We start from the raw sequence: 22378 nt of genomic DNA, 5'->3' as shown, positions 1-22378 counted from the left end.
ATTTTCCACGTGTCACCAGACTAAAATACCATGTGTGGTGCAACCCACTTCAGGAAGTGCCAGGGGTAGGAGAGGTGGCATATTAATCAAAAACAGGGCAATTACCCTACTCTCTTCAATTTTATGGCACGCTCTTGTTGAGGAACTTCTGGACAGACATTATCCAGCTCACAGCTCTGGCAGCTGCTCCTCTGCAGGACTTCTTGCTTAGGAAGGGGAGAAGACACAAGGGAGGAATAGTTACCAAAATATCCCTGACCATGTGGGAGTACAGAAGGTGACAGACGCTGGAAGAGCAGAGAACGGGGGACACGTTCTGGAACAAAAAACTGGGGTGAAGATCAGCACCATCAACAACACATTAGAATTCTTCCCTGGTGAAGCGGTGCTGGAATGAAATGAATAAAAAGGTTCTTGTAATGCAGTCATAGATGTATTTCCAAGTCCTTTTCCAAGAAGGTAATAAGGGAAATTTTGCCATGTACTGCAAAGAGATTTCAGAAACATTTTCCATTCTAATGTAACTCTGGGAATGTGGAAATTGCCTCACTCTTTTGTCTAGCCCTTGGAGTATTCCTGCTTAATCAAAACTGGGAGAGAGAGGAGTTAAAGTAGAAGAGGAAGCTTAAAAATATGCATCTTTATGAGAGAAGCAAGAATAAAATGTCATCTCTCAGCCCTGAAAAAGTTACCACATTGATTTCTGCTTCGTAAAAATGAGGTTAAGTTGAATGCATTAAGCTGGCAAACTGGATAATTACATGTCCTGAAACTGTCTTCGAAACAGCTCTTTTCACAGCAGTGCTCAGAAAATAACTTCATCAATAAGGCTCTTGCCCATTAAACCTTCGCACTTCTCTGTGCCTTGCTCAGGATTGAAGCTTGTCCTTCCTGAGAAAGTCGTCTTATTCCATTCACCTCAAACTAGTGGGGAAAGTAAGGCTGTTTTGCATCACATTAGCATATTTCTGGCAAAAAGAAAAGAGGATGAAAAACAAACATGTTCTCAGGGCTTGGTCTTTCCAGCTCTGGTTCCCCACACACAGTGTGCTGCAGAGAGTCTTGCACTGTGGCTGGCAACTTTCTCTCTAGAGTGGAAGTGAGAATTGCTCAGAGCCAAAGCTTGGCCTCAGGTTTTGCTGCCTTGTAGAAGAGCGTTCCTTCTTTCCCCAGCCAGCCTGGCCAGGGTCAGGCTCTTCCAGCCAGCCGAGCCCTTGTGCGGCCCCGCTGGCAGGATGGGTCCTGACCTTTCTGCATGGCTGACATTGCCCTATCGCCCTTCCTCAGCGCACAGCACCTTTGAAAGGCAAGAGCTTGCCTTCGGCTACCTTGTTTGCAAGGCAACGCATATGAATTCTTCAGCTCACACTGTTATCTAGCGGTGGTGCTGGAGGCTGAGGTCTGAACACTGCACTCCATCCTAGTGAGCCTTGTCTGGGAGAGGGATACAGGCTTCTGCTCTGCCTTGAGCTCCACAACACAACAGCACTTGCCACAGGGTGTTGTGTCTACAGTGAGGTGTACTGCTAATTGGCTGTTCTCTCCCACCAGCGCTATCCACTTACTAGAAGGAAATGGACTAGGTGGGTACCCACTACCATGGTGGATTCCTCTGGTGTCCAGTGGTGCCTCAGAGTCCCCACCAGCTTCAAGGGGGGAGACAAACAAAGCAAACCAGACAGAAGAAGCCACACACAAATCTAAAGAGCTGTTCACTTACAGATTCTTTTCCAGAATCTAAACCCTTAATTATCCCTGCGAGCAGGGTACTTTTCTCTTCCCGCTAGCAGAGCTTTGCTCTCGCTTTTGCTCCAACTCCAGCAGGAGCAGCTGTTTGGGTCCCCATCTGGCACTTGCCCTTGCCCAGTGACTGGCTCAGAGCACATGAGGATGCTCTGCGGGGAGATGAAGTAACTGACTTCAATCTCTCTTGGCAACAAGTAACTCCATGCTATTGTGCTCATTCTTACACTCCAAAATCCCCTCTTCTTCCTCTCCCACTAACCAACTCGATTTTTTTCCCCTGTGGTCCTATTTGGGCCAAGCTCCTGCTTCATTCACACAACTTACGGAGTCGACATGTTCCTTTCCAACCCTGTCTTGCTAAACACAAAAGTGAGGTGAGAAAATGCGGTTCTCTTCAGCTACCTCATTAAAGTTTTTCACTTGATATGAATGCAATCAATAGTGCCTTCCTGGAAAAAGCTTCAACGAGAGGAGCAATTAATTTGCTACCACTTGCCAAGACTAATGTACCTTAGACACACTGGCCTTGAAGTATTAGGTGAATTTGGCAGAACATGACTCCCATACTGCTAAAAGTCAAAACCAGATTTGGCATTGGATCAGCACCCAAATGGTAACAGGAATCTCCCTCTGAATGGCTTCAAAAGCTGTATTGGCTGTTCCTAACATCAGTACTATATATATGTACCTCACGTATACGCCATATGATCTATAGACACAAGGCTCAGCCCTGGCTATGCAGAACACTGTGCAGGGGCATATACACAACCTGAAGTGCCGCTCCACGGTGGGTACAGCCTGGCTGTACCCTTCAGGCTGGCCCTCACAGTGCTCCTTCTAGGGGGCACAGCCCTACTGAGGCGTGAAACTCTGTTCCTACACATCTGAGGGAACTGGGCACTGCCCTTGCTGCTTCCTGAGCTCACAGGATTTTTTCTGTGAGTCAGATGGCTCCCAGAAATTTTCCTTATGCTTTGCAGTCAGAGTACAGGGTTCTCCAGACCCCTCTCCCTGTTACAGACGCACTTCATGTAGGTCACAACCCCTTCCATAAGCATGTCATGGTGCTATATGACAGCAACATGGCAAGATGTGTCAATATGGGTCAAGGGTCCAGGGTCCCTACATCGCTGCAGCTGGAGCATGCCTCCTCAATAAAGTGCAAAGCCTCCATGGTATTAAATCTTAGAAAATGACACTGATTGCAGGAGGAATCTCCTCATGCCAGACTCTAGCACTTCTCCTTTGAGGACCCTCTGTTATTGTAACACAACAGCAATAACAAAGCCTGCCAGAAACCCCCCTCCAAAAACAATGGCCTGAAGAAAAATGACAGGCAGCTGGCAAAATATGGGCGTTGAGCTGCAGGCAGCTGGTGCTGGCAGAGAAATACAGAGACGTGAGCTCCCCGAGAGAAAGGCAAACTTATCACAGTGTCCAGTGAAGGGACATGTAAGGAGTAGGCTAGGAGGAGTCTGAGGGAAGAGGAAAATGAAAGGCTGGAGGAGCAAGCAGCTATCACAGTGATTAGAGATCATTAGGAGATGAGCCTATCTCTTTCAAAAAAACTTTACAATTCCATCCCAGCATAAAAGCCCAGACTGACGACCCTTGTGGCACAAAGAACTGGAGGCTGGGCACGGGCAAGACCCTCTTATTAACATGCCTTACACCCTGCTCAGTGGGGACTTCACTTCAGATGTCTGGGGGAACTTAACCCCATTGCTGCCACCACAGGGAGCCTGAGGCTTACCAGGGTCAGTCCCCTGGATGATTTTGTCACACAGGCACCTGTCTACTAAGAACAGATCAGAGAAAAACCATCCACGAGACAGCAAATGACTTTCACTTGCTATATGCTGGATCTGAACTACTGACCTAGAGACAAATGGCTCCATGCCCTAATCCCAAGCCCTCAAGCCATCTATTCCCCCTATCATACCATCCTGTTGACAGAAGACACATTAAGCGCTGCCAGAAGGTGACTGTAAAAACATAAAAGGCTTTTTCCTTTTTATGGCAACCTCTGTAGCTGTGCAGCTATTCAAATATTTGCCTGGCTCCTTATAATTCATTATACCTCATTTTTTATGATATTCTTTTTGAAACTGTATTCCCATTGCCCAGGTGGGAAGCTTCATTTGCATTATAGCAGTAGAACTTCCTGTTAAAGACAAACTCCACCAAAAAAACTTTTTTAGGTTTCTTGCTCCTGAAAGGTAACAAGGCACAGGGCAGGGGATGGATCACTAGCTGCCCACGGGCAAGTGAGGGAAAATGCAATGTCTGCACAGGAATGGAGAACATCTGTTTCCTTCTGTTGTCTGTCCTCCCTCCAGACGAGTGAAAACAGTTCAATGTAAAAGGCTGTGGTAAAATCTTGAACGACCTTCTTCTAATATGTCAACAAGAGGTTTGTGCCATTGATTACAAGTGCAGCCGGGATTTTCTCTAGAAGGAAAAGGTGCTCAAGTTTTGGGTCACTGTGCAGTGAGAACGCAAATTACTGTAACTTGCATTGTGGTTCTAATAAGCTTCTATAATGACATTAAAGACAAATGCTTGATAATGCTGCCTTCAGAAATGAGGTAATGCAAATTTAGGAAGAAGCCCAGCCCATTCTCCCCCTCCCTGCCACATTACAGTGTTTGTTGAGTCTGATTTTACTCAAGGGTGGCCAGAGGTTTTAATGAGTTACTCTCACGGGTCTGTCTTGCTATTTAACATGACAGAATTGCAAACCATATCGATAAAAAATCTGCTAAGCCATTTTGAATTGCTCGTGGAATGGGACCCTGCTGTGCTACTGGAGAACAATCATTTTGCCCAGCTCCTCCCCTCTCAGGATCCAGTTATGCATTTGGCCTAACATTACATCCCCCAGGCCACTAGCCACGTTATCTTAATTTAATTTAAGGAAGGCTACAAATAGGTCACAAGAAATTAAGGGAATTAGCTGTTCAAATCAAAAGGAAAATCATTTGGGAGCCATATTCTCATAGTCTTTGGAAGCTCGCTCCTAGTCCTTCCATATAGGCCCTTCTAGCTTTTCAGTTTTCTGAATATATCTGAGTCTTCCTAAAGTGATGTCATCTTTCAGATCATGTAATCTATGGCCAGTTACAGACCTGAGAAGATGCATTCCCTCCATTCTAAAACTTCTATGTAATATGGAAACTCAAGGGAAGACAAGGACAGCATTCAGGAAAGTTTTCAAGTTTTCATTGACGTAATAGTTTATATTAGACGTAATAGAAAATCACCAAATTGTCCTTTTCTTCAGGTTTCAGCTGCAAAATTGAAAACTTTTTTTTTCCTGACAAAAATCTGAAAAAATCCTCTCACTTATGATAATTTTATCATTATGATACATATCAAAACCATCTAGTTCCTTTCCTTCCCATCATAATCCGTCACATAAATTCTGAAATCAAAATACTTTGGTTACCTTAGCCTATGTGCTATTTGGAAACTGATTTATAGGAGCAGGATTTTACTGTTGTCCCAATAAATGTTCTTTGCTCATAAGGGAAAATAGTTTGATCTTAAATGTAGGTTACTGCATCCTGGCACCAAACAAGGGGGTAGATGCTGTGCATAAAATAGGGAAAGCTCAGCAAATTGCTCTTAGAAAAAAAAAAAAAAAACAATCATTTTTGCCCATGAAAACCTAAAGCATTTTTTTTTTTTTGTCTAACACAATCTGAACTGCATTGGTTCATTTTGATTGAGTATATGGGTTACGTGGTATTATTCTGCTTTTATTTTTTCTGCTGGGTGACCTTGGGATAAGGTTTGTAGGATGTTAATGTTCAGAGTCTGCTTTCTCTGAACAGTTTCTCAGAAACAATAGTGTAAAGGCCCAACTCCCAGACTCCGTGAGTGACAATGTGCCTCCAGGTTCACATGGTCAAGAACCACAGACCAACCCAGATACCCTGAAGAGCTGTTGAAGTGGTTCAAAGGCTGAGACGACGAGAGCTTCCCTGGGTATGACCAAAGCATGACTGGAGCCTCCGTGTTCGTTCCAGCCCTGGCAGTACAGCTCCACAGACTATGCCAGCCCTCCTGGATCTCTGCTTATAGACTTGGTAACTACCAGACACTGAAGTTTATAATACAATATTCAGGCAAGCTAGGCTCGAGCCAGTGCGAGTATGCCTTCCTACACTGCAATCAAGTTTCCTACTGCAGGGTAGATATGGCAGACACTTCAAAAAGACTCTATTTATATTCTGCCCTACTGGTAAATTCATTCGTTGGACCACTCATGCAAAATGGATAATGCAAATGAAACTGCTACATTTGGAATTAAGCTTAGTTTCGTACTCCAGTGAACATGAGTGCATTAGATTGTTTTTCTTCTTTTTTTCTTTTCTTTTTTCTTTAGGTTGTTTGCCCAGCTGTAGTCCCCAAAGCACTTTTGTTTCAGATCTGGGGGAGGATGTCAGAGCAGTCCGCTGCTGAGCCAGAATGGTGCAGGCACTTCAAACCACTGGCTCTCGAGCCCACAGACTCATGACTAGCATTGATCTGGAACTGATGAGTGGCTGGCTGTTTTACAGCATTGCAGCCTTAGAGAAGGCTGCTCTCTCCTCACTGCAGGGTGAGTGATAAATTCATGCAGAGCATGGACAACTGCAGGGGAAGAAACGGACAGGCTCACTGTGAACTCAGGAAGTGACCACTTACCCTGATACTCACTCAGAGTTACACTAAAGCACAGATGTAATGTTCATCTAGGAGGCAGAGTAAGTAGATTAACATCTCTGCGTATGCTGGATCCCCCTCTCCTCCTCATGCAGGACCCAGAGTCTCAGCACTAGTTATAAGCAAGGCAGCAGTGGCTGCTCCATCAAAAGTCACTGCGTAAGCTCAGTGCAGGTGAGCAGGGATGCTCTACGCAGACAGAACAGAGCACACCGCCTCTCTGCCTAGTCCATCCACCTCTACTAACTCTGCCTCAGGCTGCCCTATACACATTCCTGTAGTTCGCACACATATTCTTCTCCAATGGATCAGCGTGCCCTACTCACAAGTCTTTTTTTAGCTTATCTGGTCATATACAAAGAGCCTATGAGAGAAGGGTACTACCTAGCAGATGAGACATACAGTGGGATAGTGTGGGGGAGCAAAGGAGAACAGAATTCTTAAGTAACCCCCTCTCCCAACAGTCCTCCTCTAACTCTGCACAGCAACCTGCCCCTTGCGTACAGCCAGAGTAAGTCTAGTCCAACACTGCCTCATCCTACAGGAATTAATGCTTCCAGATCACCACTGCTGATCTGTGCAGTGAGGAAAGATTAATGTGAACTTTCAGAGATGGATCATCTATAGGCACTTCAGAGGAAGAGGAAGAAAGAACTGTCAGTGTGGTTCCAGGAAGCACAACCGTTTACTCCCATGCAAAGATGAAGAAGCACTTTTCTTCCCCGTCTCCTTGTTGCTCGGTGCATGCACTGCACGAACGACGAGGGATCGCCCCTTCTCTCTGTTTCCCTCCCCGATTTGAGAAGGTGGAAAACCTCCTAGTATCATGCTCGCTCTGGGAAACTGCTGCTTGGGTCGAGCCCTGTTTGAAAAAAAGACTTATCATGTTTGCTCTGCTGGGCTCTGCAATGCATAACAGAGTCTGCATTGCAGTCTCAAACTGCAATCCAACACCATCTGTCCCTTCCACTTGCAGCACTGCATCACTCCAGGGAGTCTGTTCTTCGGGGGGGGGGGGGGGGGGGTCTAGAGTGTGCCTGGTTGTGCTGTCCCCCAGTACCCAGGGCAGGCAGCAAAAGGGCAAAACGCCCCACCTATTTGTATTACCAGCCTGAAACTAGAAATGGCTGCTCAGTGAAGCCGTATGAGAAGCAAGACAGGGAAAGGGCGCTGCTTTGCTTTCATTTCATTATTTTTTAAAACAAATTCAGTACAATCAACAGCAAATATACTTAAATCCTCTTCATCCACCTCATGGAAAGGAAGTCAAGGAGCAGAGACAAGCAAGCATGGAGCTCTGCACTGCTGTGGCTACACGTAAATCTGTAGGAAGGAGCTACAGAAACAGCCTAAGCTGCCAACTCGCCTTTCCTGAGCCTTCTCGGATTAGAGGACAGAGAAGCAATGCAACCAAGGGACAAGACAAGAGACCTGGAGATATTTCATTGCTCTGCTCAGTCTCTGACTTACTAAGTCACACTGGGAAAGACGCTTCTGCTTTATTTATCTCCATCTCTCTATGCACTTCCTGCCTGCCTGTGCTATGAAGCAAAATTAACCTAGTAGGGAATTCTTCAGGGCTGCAGCCATCTCTCCCTATACATCTGTACAGCACCTTGCACAATGTCATCCTAGACTTCAACACGGCATTACGCTCTGCTGTAAGTGAAGCAGTCACAAATTATGACACCACAAAGATGAAGCCTGAAATTTGTAAAGCATGCACCAGTGCTCTCCCTCTGAGTCTGTGATGCTGGGAGGAGGAAACGGTTCAGCTCTATCATGAATTAGTGTTCTGACAGCTCGGTGCAATCTAGCCATAACTTGCATGGCTGCTTTCCCTTCACATTCCCAGGAGCACACTCTGCATTAGATCATGCTCTGCATCAGGCTCTGCTCCAAAGCAGAAGAGAAAGTGTGGGGAGGAAGATGAAATTGCCTTGACCAGCTTTCCATGTCCTGAAAATATGCTCCTGATATGTGAGGAAAGCTGCAGGGAGCTTTCTCTCTGCTTTGGAGAGCACAGAGATGGGAAAAAAATAACGAATTTTCAAGCTCCTTGTTGTGGCTTCATTCACATTAGGCCTGACAACTCACCCTGCGTAGTGGAATTCCCCTGGGAACAGCACAGGGTCCAAGGGTAGAGGGACTCTTGCTTTTCACCAGACCTTTATGTCTTTAAACAGACCCTATTTGTCTGCAGATTGCTCTTCTTTCCTCTCCCCTTAACACAGTGTCAGAGAATTTAGAAAGCAAGAAGGTTATAAATACATCACCAAGCCATTTATTCAAGAGATAACCATGTAAAAGAAGAAGATGCTTGGGTAAACAACTGCCACAGCTTCTGGCAAAGGTCTCTAGACCTTTCCTCTGAGCTGCTTCTGGACATTTTGGGGCTCTGAGGGGGCAAGACCCCGCTGTCTGGCTAACTGCTCCCCTCACAGGCAGCTCTGTTAACTACACACTTCTGCAGGAGGTCCACCTGTACTTACTCTCCTCCCAGCCCACACATCATCTCCACAGATTATGATCCTGAAGCAGATAGAACAGTCTCAAATGACTAAGTAACAATATGCTGAAGACCCTCTTGGGAACCTGCTAAAAGCGAAGCATTAGACTCAAGACACAATTCTTTAGCATCCACATTGGGATAAAGTAGGAGAATGGGCGTTCAAAGAAAGCACTTTTGTGTAATACCAGCATAAGTGGAGAAAAGATTTAGGATGCAAGTGCATCACAGCCTCTGCTCACCTCCTCCCACTGATGAATATAGCGGATGAGCCGGGAGAGCCGCAGAAGCCGCAGGAGGCTGAGGATCTTAGTGAAGCGCACGATGCGCAGCGCCCGGGCTGTCTTGTACACCTCAGAATCAATGCGGGTTTCAACAATCAGGAAGATGTAGTCCACGGGGATGGAGGAGATAAAATCCACCACAAACCAGCTCTTCAGGTACTTCATCTTGATCCTCTGTGGGTCTAGGATGATCTCTGTGTTGTCCTCCACCACAATGCCTGTTCGGAAGTTGAGGACAAGGTCGATGAGGAAGAACGTGTCCGAAACCACATTGAAGACAATCCATGGGGTTGTATTTTCATCCTTGAAGAAAGTGATGCCCACAGGGATGATGATCAGGTTCCCTACCATCAGGAGCAGCATGGTCAAATCCCAATAAAACCTGGACAGCAAGACAGAGACATGTGAGATCAGCTATAGAGTGGGAGATCAGGGAGTCCAGGTCAACAGAACTAATGTGCTTTATACATCTCTACTGTCATTCATTCCCTATGCTCTGCTCGTCTGCCTGATGTACTCAGAGTGCACAAGCTGCTAATTAAGTACTCAGTATCACAGGAACACTCATCTTCTGGCTTAGAAGGTTCAGAAAGGAACTGAGTACGTGGCTGGACATGCCCACTTGAAAACTTCGACTGGGACTTCAGAGCCACCCAAGAAGTGACTGAGATACTTGCAGTTACTACAGTGACTGTTAGGGAAAGAGAGAGAGAGAACAAGTATTTGGAAGGCCTCAGAGTTTGCATGCCAATAAAGCCATTTGAGGTTAAAATCATCAGGCTTCCTCCTACTGGATCCTTCTTTAAAGTAGCTAGCATTGGGATCGGGATGGAACTGGAGAGACCGTGCCATGATCTACAGTGTTCAGTTTAGATTTCTTGCTGAGCCAAGCTTACACTGAGCCTGGACTTTAGGAGTTCAGTCCACACTCTATGGACTCCTGTGTTGTACAGAGATGGTCGATATAGATCGGAGTCACATGTCTGGAAATATCTATTTCGTTTCTAAAGTAAGCAGTGACAACATTTAACTACTGTTCCATGAAGCACAGTCTCCAAGAAGCTTATCTTCACTTTAGTGGCAAGTCAATATTAATTCAGTGGGCCTTACAGTAACATTCTTTTTTGGTTCTGAAGGCACACACAGTCTGAATATAGTTCCTAATTTATTTGTTTGGGGTTTTTTAAGATTTACCCCAGGTATTAGTGTAAAAGAGACACAATCACACAATGTTGCCACAACTCACCCAGAGCGAGGACTAAAAACTTTTCTGGGTCTCATTCTTTGTTGAGGAGTCTCACAAAGGAGCCTCACTGCCCGACAGTGGTGCTCTAGTCCCCTCCAAATGTGTCACACATAGAGATGCCAGCGTATTGTGGTTTCACACTGCCAAGTTTTCATCAGCTCTACACTGTATAGTACAGGGCGGCTACTACAATATTGTGAGGTATCATAACTAACTTGTATTAAGATGCACTTGTTACAGCAAATGAGCAAAGTACACAGAGCAAAGTGACTGTCATGTCTGGTTGCTTAACCAAGGAGGATGCAACATTCAGAAAGCTGCAGTGGTGCTTCCAGTCAGTCACACAAATTAGCATGGCGTTTATATTGTTATTAATCTCTTGAGTACCAAATAAGCCTAACTTCCTAGACCATAAAAAAAGCGACAGCAAGTTAACACAAGGGAGAGAATTGAGCCTTCCTTTAAACCAATCATCTCAATAGCAGTGAAGTCAACAGAGTGACTCTGGATTTACAATGATGTAACGAAGAAAACTTGGGTTTGCTGAAGAAGGACACACACATGCTGCTTCTTTGTCTGACAGCTTACAGTCAAAATCACTGATGTGTTTTAGGAAAAATAGATTTGCCTTAAAGATCCTCAAAATCTAGCTTGGGTAAGGGCTGTTCAGCTTAAGCCTGGGCCTTGGACTGAGCTGCTGCAGAACAGTATCACTATAGTGAGGCAACCGCACCGAATTGTTAAACTCTCAGCAGGAAAACAAAAAGGGCAGAACATGCCTTAAAAGCCTTCTCTGTATAGATTCTCTCTCCTTGTTAAGAACGTAACACTTGAAAGCACCTAAAAGCATATTTAAGATTCCACCTGTCACACACGTACAGACAGTCACAAACGTGCAGCACACCAGCGATTCTCAGAAACATTCAGCAGAGGCTGATGGGCACTGACTTCAGCATGAGCAAAGTTATCCACTAACGAGGTTTCCAAAAATGTAATTAACTATCTCTTTCTCGCTCTCAAGGTGCCATGCCCCTGCAGGCAAGGTAGCACGCAATCCTTCGCTTAGTCTAAAAGTACAGTTGGTGCTGGTAGACACTCGGCAATGACATTTGTCCATATGCTTCTAAGAGCAAGGCCATGTCACACAGTAATACGCGTTAATACTGTATAAACCCATGTTGTGGTCTTCCTTATTAAGGGCCTGAGATGATGCTGCAGCTTTCCTAGTCAATTAATCTAGATAATCGCACGATGGCAGGAAGTCTGGAAGCAGTGTGTATATTATTATCGAAAATAAATAACCTCCCAGCCATCTTTAATTTGCCTTAGGGGATACAGGAGGAGATATGCACAAAGAAAATTACTTTTCCCAAGTTTCAAATTAATGGCATGAGACAGACATGGCCAGACATGCAAAGATGTGAAGGTAAGTGGCTTTCTTCAGAGATCTTTGCACTTTTCTGCCTCTTATTTCTATGGTGGCTGGTGATTTCAGTACTTAGCGGGAACTGGGGACAATGACAACAGCGGCTAGGGTTGCTCACAGTTTAAGACGTTTTCCACACACACAACCCCTGTAAAATGCTTTCTGCCTCACTGCAGCACTTCCTGCTACCCCAGTCTCTTACAGCCAAGCGTGATCATACCACCGTCAGCTGTCCTGCATCCTGATTTACAGCATTTCTTGCTATTCCAGCTCTAAGATCTTCAAATTCACTTCACACGCGCTTTTCAGTCCCAGTCTGCTATTACTGCTGAATCTTCTACAGAGAATCATGGTTTGCAGTGTGGACAAGCACAGATGAAGTGCTAAAATTCATTGCTATGTGTTTCTTAAGCCACGGTTCTCCTCAAGGGTGTACTAGTGACTCAAGATTATTGTGACAGGCTCCCCCTAGTTCTGACCTTTAAAGCCATCACTTACAAAACACAGAAGGTAAACTTTTGTATCCAATGCACCCCTGCTAATAAAAGGGTATCCATCCAAGGTGTCAGGTAGGAGATAACCTTTGGACTCTACCATGGGTTGGACTCTACCAGCAGTAAAAGCTGAAAACCACCAAGAATTTGGTCTGCACGCCAGTTCCAGTGCAGGAAATTCACCTGCCTTTACAATGCAAACTGCCTAGAAGTTAAAATTTAGCTATTAAGATTCCACAGCTCCTGCACATTTTCATTTTACCCACATATGAAGTATGATCTGCTCAGGATGCCATCACTGGATTTAGACTGAATAGACTCTCAGGGACCGCAACACCTCAGAGGTCTAATATCATCCATGTGTCATTTTGTATTTACACTGAGGAACATCTTTTCACTCCGTGTAAATTATTGGCCAGAATGACTAACGGTGCATGTGATGTATGTAAGGGCAAGCACCAGCTATTAATAACCCATGTTTTCTGTATTTCTGTTGTTCCTTTCACCCAGGGATTCCACAGAGCTGACAGTGATGAAATTGGCTCCGCTGCACCCATGAGAGGCAGGTAGAGTTATTATCCCTGTCTTGCAGATAGAGAAACCGCATGGCAAAATTAAGAGACTGGGATTTGTCCACGGAAGTCTGAGGCTAAATAAGGGTTAGGACCCGAATTTGATTCTTCAGTCTAACCAGATCTGAAGCTATTCATATGGCTTGAAAAAGAGTTTAACTGAGATGCATCTCATGGACATCTTCCTCTGATATCCTGTCTTCTCACTTCTGTTCCTCTTTTCAAAAGCCTACATAAAAATTAATAAATATGAATGTATTGTTTTATTACAGTTGACTCAGTGTGACTGAACAGCTCACAGAACAGCCAGCACTATATAAACCAGATGTCTTGTTCAAACATACTTGGTTTTTATACTACATCCTACTCTATGCACGCTTCTTAGGATCGAAAATCACATTTTAACATGCACCGCTACCTCCGATCTTTTAATTCCTAATATATTATTTAGTTGTAACAGAATGCATCTGAGCATTAGTGTGGCAATTACACTTCAAGAATATACGCTCTTTAAGCATAGTTGGTGTCGCTCAGTTGATTTGACAGTATGTAGACTTCCTAGGTATTAGCTTGTGGTTTTTGACCAGAAAGTTGGATCATCTTTCTGTTCTGTCTAGTGCATAATGTAACAGCAGGCTAGGAATATTGCTTTCGGATGTCATTTTTTTAATTAAATAAACTTTGATTTTTCAAAACTATTCCATGATGCAGTATAACCAATTATAGTGCATGAGCTCAGGAAGGATTGTGACCAATTGGAGAGAAAACAGTGAATTGCAGAGGTTAGCCCGGTCAGCATCACTGTGTCAGTCTGGCATTCAAAGCCTGCCCCTGAGTGGGGCACATTCGTGGCCTTAACTTCTGTTCTTGCTCTGTAGTGTTTGCACTGTCAAGAGAAAACAGACTTGAGCCACCTCACCTCTAAATTAACAAAGCTTTTTGGATGTTTTCAGCTTCTGCTGAAAGGCAGCCAACTCTGGCTCGAACTGAGGCGCTGCCTGAAAGTGCACAGAAAGGAAGCAAAAATAAAAATGCATCTAACTGAAAAGGCCAGGGAGCCAGGATAATCTCACCAGCAATGGAATTTAGCTCAGACACCGTGGCCAACCTTCCTAACCTTACGAGAACAGATCTTTAATGAACATATCTTGCTAAAACCAAAACCAAAGACAAATCCACTTGCTCTACCAAGCCCAGGCAGGAGCCGTGGCTCGGTGCTGACTCAAGAAACAGAGTGCCACCTACTGAGTCACGAATGACATCTCCATCCTCTGCTTTGCATGGGGAGGGATTGCTACATTATTCCTTTAAAGAGCTGATTAAAATCTGCCCTTTTCTCCAGAGTGGCAGCTCCCTTCCCCCTCTCTGGATTGCACGTTGAATTAGACACTGCTCTGCTCACCAGCAACTATCCTGACAGGAAAAAGGTCGCGCTTTAATTCCCAGGACTGCTAGTCGGGCTAGAAATAGAAATCATCTTTTGTAAAGAGCATTAGGGGATGTCAGTGTGGCTGGAGCAGCAACGGCGGGAGGAAAGTTTACTCCAGAAAGCAGCCATTCACGTAGGTAACTGAACACAGAGGAAAGAGAAAGAAGCAGGAAGAGATCCTTCCCTGTCTTTGGAAGCATTAGTCCTCCCAGATATAAGTAGGCATATTTCTCCTGGAGAGTTACAAACTTTGCATTATTCACAGAGAAAATAGGAGGAACATGGTGATTCACTGCTCCTAAACACACTAAAGGACACTTAACCAGCTACAGAGTCCAACAATTCACTTGCTAGAAGTTTTCATTTATTTATAGTGAGTTATTCAAATACTTGTGCACTTGAAAACCTCTTTGAAATGAATACCCACCAAAAAAAAAAAAGAGTCGAATGACTTATAAAAATATTCTGCGTGCTATATAATGGGAAAGGATTAGGCGGACCTAGCTAAAGAATAAGACAAACAGTTTTAATTCCTTCTGACCAATCTATGCAAATGATATGTGTCCCATGCCATCCTGAATAAAACCCTGGCGAGTGCTGATAATTAGCCATGCATTACGACAGCACGACGAAGAGAGCTCTGCAGTGTCCCAGTCTCCTCTCGAATTCCCTGGCTGCCCGCTTCAGGGGTGCTGGCTGCATCTCATTCAGCCGTGGTTGTCCCTGTCCGTTACAGAACGTGGGCCTCACCAAATTCAACTTCACTACCAGTTGTTTGTTGCTGTGCAAATACATGGAAAATAAAGAAGCGGAGATACACCTGGGGCTGATACGGCGGTTAAGGGCTACGCTCAGATTACCTGCACCTATGGGTCTAAGGAAGATGTTCCAACTATCTCCTCATGGTGACAGTAAGGAGGCAGGACTGGGAGCCCCGTACAGTTGGTAGTTAGAACTATTCATCTTTCTTTTGAATTTAGATGCCGTAGTCATCATGATGCCTCAGCTGGGTATCACAGAGTAAGTGGTATCAGTGAGTTACTAAGATGGGATTCTGCATGTGATTAACTTTCCTATCAGGAGCAAAAGGACTATTAGCTAGTGATGAATTATAAGTGCTTATATAAGCAGGTGTATGACTAGGGATATCTCACATAGAGTCCTCTACAAACGAGGTGTAAGCCTTGGAGCACTTTGCATCTAGATTTCTTAAAACTCCTGTGCTGTCTTTGACAAAATTGTCATTGAATTCAACTGTCAGTTTTACTTGAGGCAAGGTATTTTCTGAGGTCTGTATTTAGCCTTTCACTTAGATTATCTCCAATCTACATAATTGCTCACCTAACCCCCTCTGAACAGTGCAGAATTCCATACCGTGTTTTGAGTTTAACACATATGCTCATATTATTATCTTAAAATACAATTACATGGATTTTGGTGAGTGGAAAATTAAGAAAGTTATTGCTTATGTAATAGTTTAAAACAGCATTTGTGGTCCAAGTCAGGTAGCATGTTAGCTTTTTATTGCTTCTCTATCATCAATTTTTAAATCTAACACTACATTATTAAACAATAATCAACATCCTGCATTTTCCAAAGTAATGTCCATACATTAATTAAATCCCAACAGATAAAATTAAGAAGGTATTATCATCCTATATTACAAATAGAATACAAGATACTCAGGATTTAAGTAACTTATTCAGAGGCAGAACCACTATGCAGAAAATATGGTTGCCTAGTTTCAGAAGAGGTTTCCAGTCATGTTATATACTGTAATTTGATCAGTAGCAGCAAAGGGAAAATTTCCTTTCTCTTCCATTGTAAAAATACAAATATACACATTACTTAGCGATATTTTTATTCCAGCTATAATACTTGACAATTTGCAAACAACACGTTTGAGGCACTGATGCATTTACCCAATTATAACATAGTACATTGTGAATTATGCCCTTTCTTTAACATACAAAACACAACGCATTATATCAATATGACTTAGCTTAAATTATTAGTTCTGTGATACTACCTACAATACACCCACTCTACTGTCAGGCTTCTTAAAGAGATGAAGATTTGTGTGATGGAGATTTTTACAGGAGAATTCAAAAGAACTGAGAACTAGTAAAGCAGACCTTATGTTGAGAGTAATCTACCAGGGAATGTGTTTGTCTGAGCTATGAAACAGCTCAATGCTCTCAGTAAACACGGAGTTTGGTAGCTGTTAGTACAGCCCCTGCCGCCGGCACATGGTGGCCTTCAGCACGATCAGAGCGGACCACAGATAGCGTCACGGCTGCGTCGCAGCCCTGTGGCACCCACCCCGTGGTGCCCGGCAGCCCCCTTTGGACAGGCCTGTGCTCTGGTCAACAAGTGCAAAAGGCAACGTGAGCTCATTACCAGGGCAGCTGCCTTTTTCGTCAAGTATTAACTAAGGAGAAATGGCAAAGCCTATGCCTCATGTGGGCTCTGGCCTCTGCAGGGAGCAACAACATGCCATATGCCGGGACTTCCAGGGAAATCTCCCCCTTGGAGCTCTTCTGGATAGCTGGGACACTCAGCAACCAAGAGCCACCAAGAAACAGGTTGTCCTTCACAAAAACTAGATTTATCAGGATGGAGACATTTCCATGCCTTCCATCTAGTCAGTTTAGAACAGACTTTGTGAATCAGCCAAGGCAGACAGTCCTGATGTTCTGTGACTTTGCTGGAACAACTTCATTCTGTTTCCTGGGGTTTTTTGCCTCAGAAACCGCGAGCACTTTGTATTACTTTTATGCTGAAGTGCACCAGTCATGAACCAAAACCACATTGATAAAAGTATTGTTCAAGCATGTAAAAAAAAATAGAAATGGAGCCTTATCCCAAAGAGTTGCTGACACCCTGTCTCATAAGTGTATTTAACTTTCACTCAGATAGGGAAGCTGATGATAGAATTTAAGTGACTTGGCTCGGACAACAGCACTCTAAGTACTAGATAGTGCTATCTTCCACTCAAGTTCCCCCAAATGCCGTAAGGTGCATGGGAACTACGCAGCAAGTGGTATCACTAAGCTCAGTTTCATGGAGACTTGCGGGGTGTCATTTCATTGCAGCCTGAGGCACGTCAGGACAAAAGAGTTCACGGAGGCAACAGCGCTGCTGCCTGCACAGCTTCACGTGTCCTGGGATAAGGAGAGTTCTGGACATCTAAGCTGTAAAATCAGCGTCTACCGCCTAACCTTACAGCGTGCTTAACAGAAATTGTACAAGCGTTTTCAAGAGTTTTATGTTAAATCTGCCATTTGATGAATGCAAATGTATTGATACACTTACACCTAATCCTTGGTCGCAGACATACTGTATCACACAGAAACAACACGCTCCTGCATGTTCATTTCCAGTAACGCCTAAAACATTAACATGTCACAGAAATAAGAAAAGTCATAGTGGATTCTGCACAAAGGAGTCAATTGACCGCTCTCCTCAATTCCCGCTGCCTTCCTGCCTGCAGATATCATCCTAACAAATTAAACTGTGTCTTAAATCTATACTTAGAACCCAATCTTCCCAGAAAGGTAAAAATAAACAAGATTTCATTTCCCCCTTTGGGGAATGTGCACACAGAAACAGAGATAGCTGCAAGAGACTTAGTTTGTTCTGACTCTAAATTTGGAGTATGGAGGCCAATAGGGCACACATCCCAACTAAAAACAGCATTAGTAATATTTTCTCACTAGCCTGGACGCAGCTATTACTAGCTCAGACAGAATTCCCCTGTAACAAGCTGCAAAAGCAGTGAAACTTTTGTGGGTACTACCTGTAGGAAACCTTATTCCCTCTCTTTTTGAAGGTCCAAAGGAAGAACATTTACACACTGAACCTAGACAATTTATTGTTGTCCTCCTAGCACCACTGAGGTGATCAAAGATATAAATTGTTCTGCAGTGGCTGGAGACACCGTTGGGAAGATAATATGGTACGGATTCAGTGGGACGTTTATAAGCACAAGTTTCCTCTAGAAGGAGACCAGGTCAGTGCAACCACTGGCAAACCAAGCTCTAACCTGTCTGGATGGACTCCTCTCCCTGCTGGTGGTACATTAGACCATTTCAGGCTCCCTGCTGAGAGAAGGGATCGACAGATTGCACACCTGCTGCTGGTGGTCTGGGATTACCTACTACACAGCCACATCACTACATAAGATGTGTTCCACTCCATGGCTGTCTCATCAAACTTCATCAGAAGGAACCTGCAACACCACATCCTCCCAGAGTTAAAGAATTGAGTACAATTTTCTATTTGTAGCATTTAACCAAAACTGCGCTCATGGCAGAAAGCCCAGGCCAGAGAGCTTAACCCTCTCTTCATATCCCACCCTACTGCGCTCATAAATACGTCTTGATTTACCCCTCCTCTGCCCCCCCACACTGAATCCCAAAGGTTTTCAAGGTGTTACATGTGTATTGATTTCATAGAGCTCCTCGAATACATTATGTATGAGACTGACATGCTAAGGGCCTGGCAATTCTGCATTGTTTGATCTTCTGAAATCTCTCGCTTGTATGAATATGGAAAAGTTCCTCTTTGTTTGCTGTCCATTGATCCAGACATTGACCCTTCTCTGTGTGCATTTATCTCTGATGATTTAATAATGAAAAAGACCAATAAACTGAGGAAAGGAAGGAAGCCCCTTTAGGGGGACCTATTGCCATGGAAACATGCCATATGTTGTTGTTGTAGAGAACGGATAGATCAATAAGGGCTGCAGCTTCCAAGTCATCATGAGTATGTTGCGGAATGCGAAGGACTAAAGCCTGAAGACGTGCATAAGTTGTGACATTATGGAGTTCAGGCCCTGGCCCATATCCAACATCCAGCATGAGTCAAATTCAAACGTTTGGGCAGTCTGGTAGAAAGGTGGATCTGCGCTAGGGAGTTCTGAATTGTCTCAAAAAGCAGCAATATTGGGCCAAGGGTTTGATTTGTACCCAAGTATAAGAAGAAAAGGGACTGTATCTTATTTCAGAGTGCACAGACTCCAATTTCTCGGAAACATACTGGTAGAGATTTCAAAGCCTACTTCTCTGAATCTGATCTTATACCCTTACTTGCCAGGGTATTAACAGCAACTGACACTTAGAGGATTCAGTGCTGCCAGTACAGACTTTACATCTGTATAGATGATATAGATATAGATATATGTATTTATGTATAGTAGTGTATTGGGTCTGGCTGAGATGGAGTTAATTCTCCCCACAGCAGCCCTCATAGTGCTGTGCTGTGTCTTGGTAGCTAGCAAACTGTTGATAACACACCAGTGTTTTGGCTACTACTGAGCAGTGCCAGCACACATCAAGGCTTTCCAACATTTCTTTTTCCCCAGCAGCAGGCTGGGGGTGGGCAAGATCTTGGGAGGAGACACAGCTAGGACAGCTGACCCAAACTGACCAAAGGGATATTCCATACCATATGATGTCATGCTCAGCAGTAAGAAACTGAGAATAGGGGGAGGAACAGGGCGGGGGCATTCGTTGTTTTTTTTTTTACAATGTTTGTCTTCTGGAGTAAGGGGCACACTTACTGAAGCCCTACTTCCCAGGAAGTGGCCGGACATCGCCTGCTGATGGGAAGTAGAGAATAATCTTTGCTTTTTGCTTTGCTTCCGCGCGCGGCTTTTTGCTTTAGCTACATTAAACTGCCTTTATCTCGACCCACGAGTTTGGGATTGTTTTTTCTCCATCTTCCCTTCTCCCCTCCCTGCCTTGCTGAGGAGGCGAGTGATAGAGCGGCTCTGGTGGGCACCTGGCCCCCAGCCAGGGTCAACCCACCACAAGTAGTTCAGAGTAAATGCTACTGCAAGAGTGGTAGAGAACATACGACACCAACTGATGTAACAGCTATGAACAGGGTGAAACAGAAGGTCTCTTATTACAACATCCAGGCTCTCACAGAGGCTCCTAGAGACCCAGGTTTGGGGTACCCACCGTAACCGTTGAACCATGCACCACAAGGACAACCATCTCCACAGCAGGTCACCAGTGGGCTTAAGCAGCCTTAGAAACAACTATGTATGTCGTTTATCTGAGTAGCTGGCCATTGACATGCAATTACTTCATGGTGAAAGACCAAAAAACAGAGGAAGAGCTTCCTGTGCCTGAGGATGGATCAAACCTGAGCCTGACCCAGCTGTCATTCAGCTCCATGAAGCAATTTCCTCAGTAAGATACATCTCTGCTTGCACGACAAGGCACACAGGCTCTCTCATATTCTCTCGTCAACTTTTAAAGTTACCAGGATTTATGTCTGAGACAAGCGATAGCATCTGCCAGACTTCAGCACCCATGCACGCTTATTCCTACCACTCTGCGTGAGCCCTGGGTATGCCAGATGGGGCAGGGAAAAATGCTTAATGGGAGGATGGGAATCCAAAAAGCTGCCAGAACGAGGTAATAGAAAGTAGTTTGGGGTTTTCCAGTGGTGTGCTGGAATGATCATGTTCAAAGATATGTTACTCTAAAGGCTCAAAACTTCCTAAACTACATGCTCAGTGAGGAGAGAGAAAGCCAGACTGACAGAACATGTTCCAGGCATGTAGCTTTCATCCCTGACACAGACGCTTCACCACAGACCTAGTGGTTGCACAGTACAGGGGTAAGAAGACCTGGAAGAAAGAGTTCACTCCCAACTTACACTCCCAAGTCAAATGCTTTCTTTAACAGGTATTGCTTCTGCGTTAAAAACACTCTGGCCAACAGGGATGGCAACTCTAGTGCAAATCTTCTGCCTACTCTGTGAACAGAAGTATGGCTTCCAATGATAGAGGCTGAGGAAATGCTAAAGGAGCAATGTGTAAGGACCACGGACTGGGATGGATGAAAGCTATATTTTGTACTGTTTCCAAACTTCAGCTCCTACCAATCAGCATTACTTTACGAGAATCAACAGAACACTGATTTACATCATAACTTTCAGTCCTGCTGGGAAATGTTAATGCTGGCATCACTGTTTCAGACAAGCTTCAGCACAAAGTGCCAGCCATAAGCCTCCTTCTGTGGGGAAGAGAAGATGGGGGTGGAAGGGAGTAAGACATCTAAAATGATAACAAGGCAGTGACTATGTGTGTTTCGGTTTCAAAAGCAGAAAATATTTTTCCTCCTCAACTCTCCTGCTGCTAACATCAGACTCTTGTTTGCAATGAGTTATTCAGCCTGGATTGGAGCACAATGAATCCTCAAAAAGACTAATGCTGCTGGGATCTTGGGGCTATTCAGGTATCCGAGACCCCAGACAAGAGATGAATCACCTTCTAAAAATGCAGCAGTTAAGGAAAAAAAACTCCAATTGCCTCTGATTATTTTAGGTCTCAGAAGAAACAGACTGTGCTAAGGCTATGCTTATCTAAGGTATCCACGTGAATGCACTATCCCCTCCAAACATCGGATGCTGAATTAATTACTGCATGTACTAAAACAGTATATAGCTCACAGGAGATTTTTTCCTTTTGACCTCAGAGCACTTCATGGCAGGTGGCTGAGTCTCAGCATCTGCCAGCTGGGGAAACTGAGGCACGGAGAGGCAGTCATTTCCTCAGTGCCTCACTCATGCAGATAGATCCACAGGAGAAAGGAGAAGAGGTCAGGAATCCTGCCATCCACTCCAGTGTCTTAAGGGCACTCAGCTCAGCTCACAACTTAGCACTTCAGCTCTACAGAAAGGCAGTTCCTTATGCAAGGAGCCGTTGTGCTCCAAAACCCTTTCCAGTTTCTGAGAAACTATTATTTGGTGTCCCCACAAACATTTCTGCATTCAACTGACTGAAATGAGGAAACCTGGCAGAAGCGTAAGTGCAGCAGGAGACTTGGGGGAAAATGAGATGGACTTGGTGAATGCTCTGAGATAGGAGAAAGGAAAACTCAGAAACTGGACATTTAAAATAGATTCTCCCCTAGAAATGATACAGTCAGACACACTCTTCAACCA

The 22378-nt window shown here is 44.4% G+C and overlaps 1 protein-coding gene across 2 annotated transcripts in view; it reads right to left on the bottom strand.

Moving 5' to 3' along the window:
• The window catches only part of HCN4 (hyperpolarization activated cyclic nucleotide gated potassium channel 4), a 105775-nt gene that overhangs the window by 66649 nt on the left and 16748 nt on the right, over nt 1–22378 (bottom strand). For both annotated transcript variants that reach the window (XM_075764030.1, XM_075764031.1), the window contains exon 2: nt 9208–9631. In XM_075764030.1, the coding sequence (XP_075620145.1) occupies nt 9208–9631 (424 nt within the window). The remainder of the gene's footprint in view (nt 1–9207; nt 9632–22378) is intronic.

This window comes from Balearica regulorum, chromosome 12, assembly GCF_011004875.1.
Source record: "Balearica regulorum gibbericeps isolate bBalReg1 chromosome 12, bBalReg1.pri, whole genome shotgun sequence".
Lineage (NCBI taxonomy): Eukaryota > Metazoa > Chordata > Aves > Gruiformes > Gruidae > Balearica > Balearica regulorum.
This window is presented reverse-complemented; position numbering and strand designations above follow the sequence as displayed.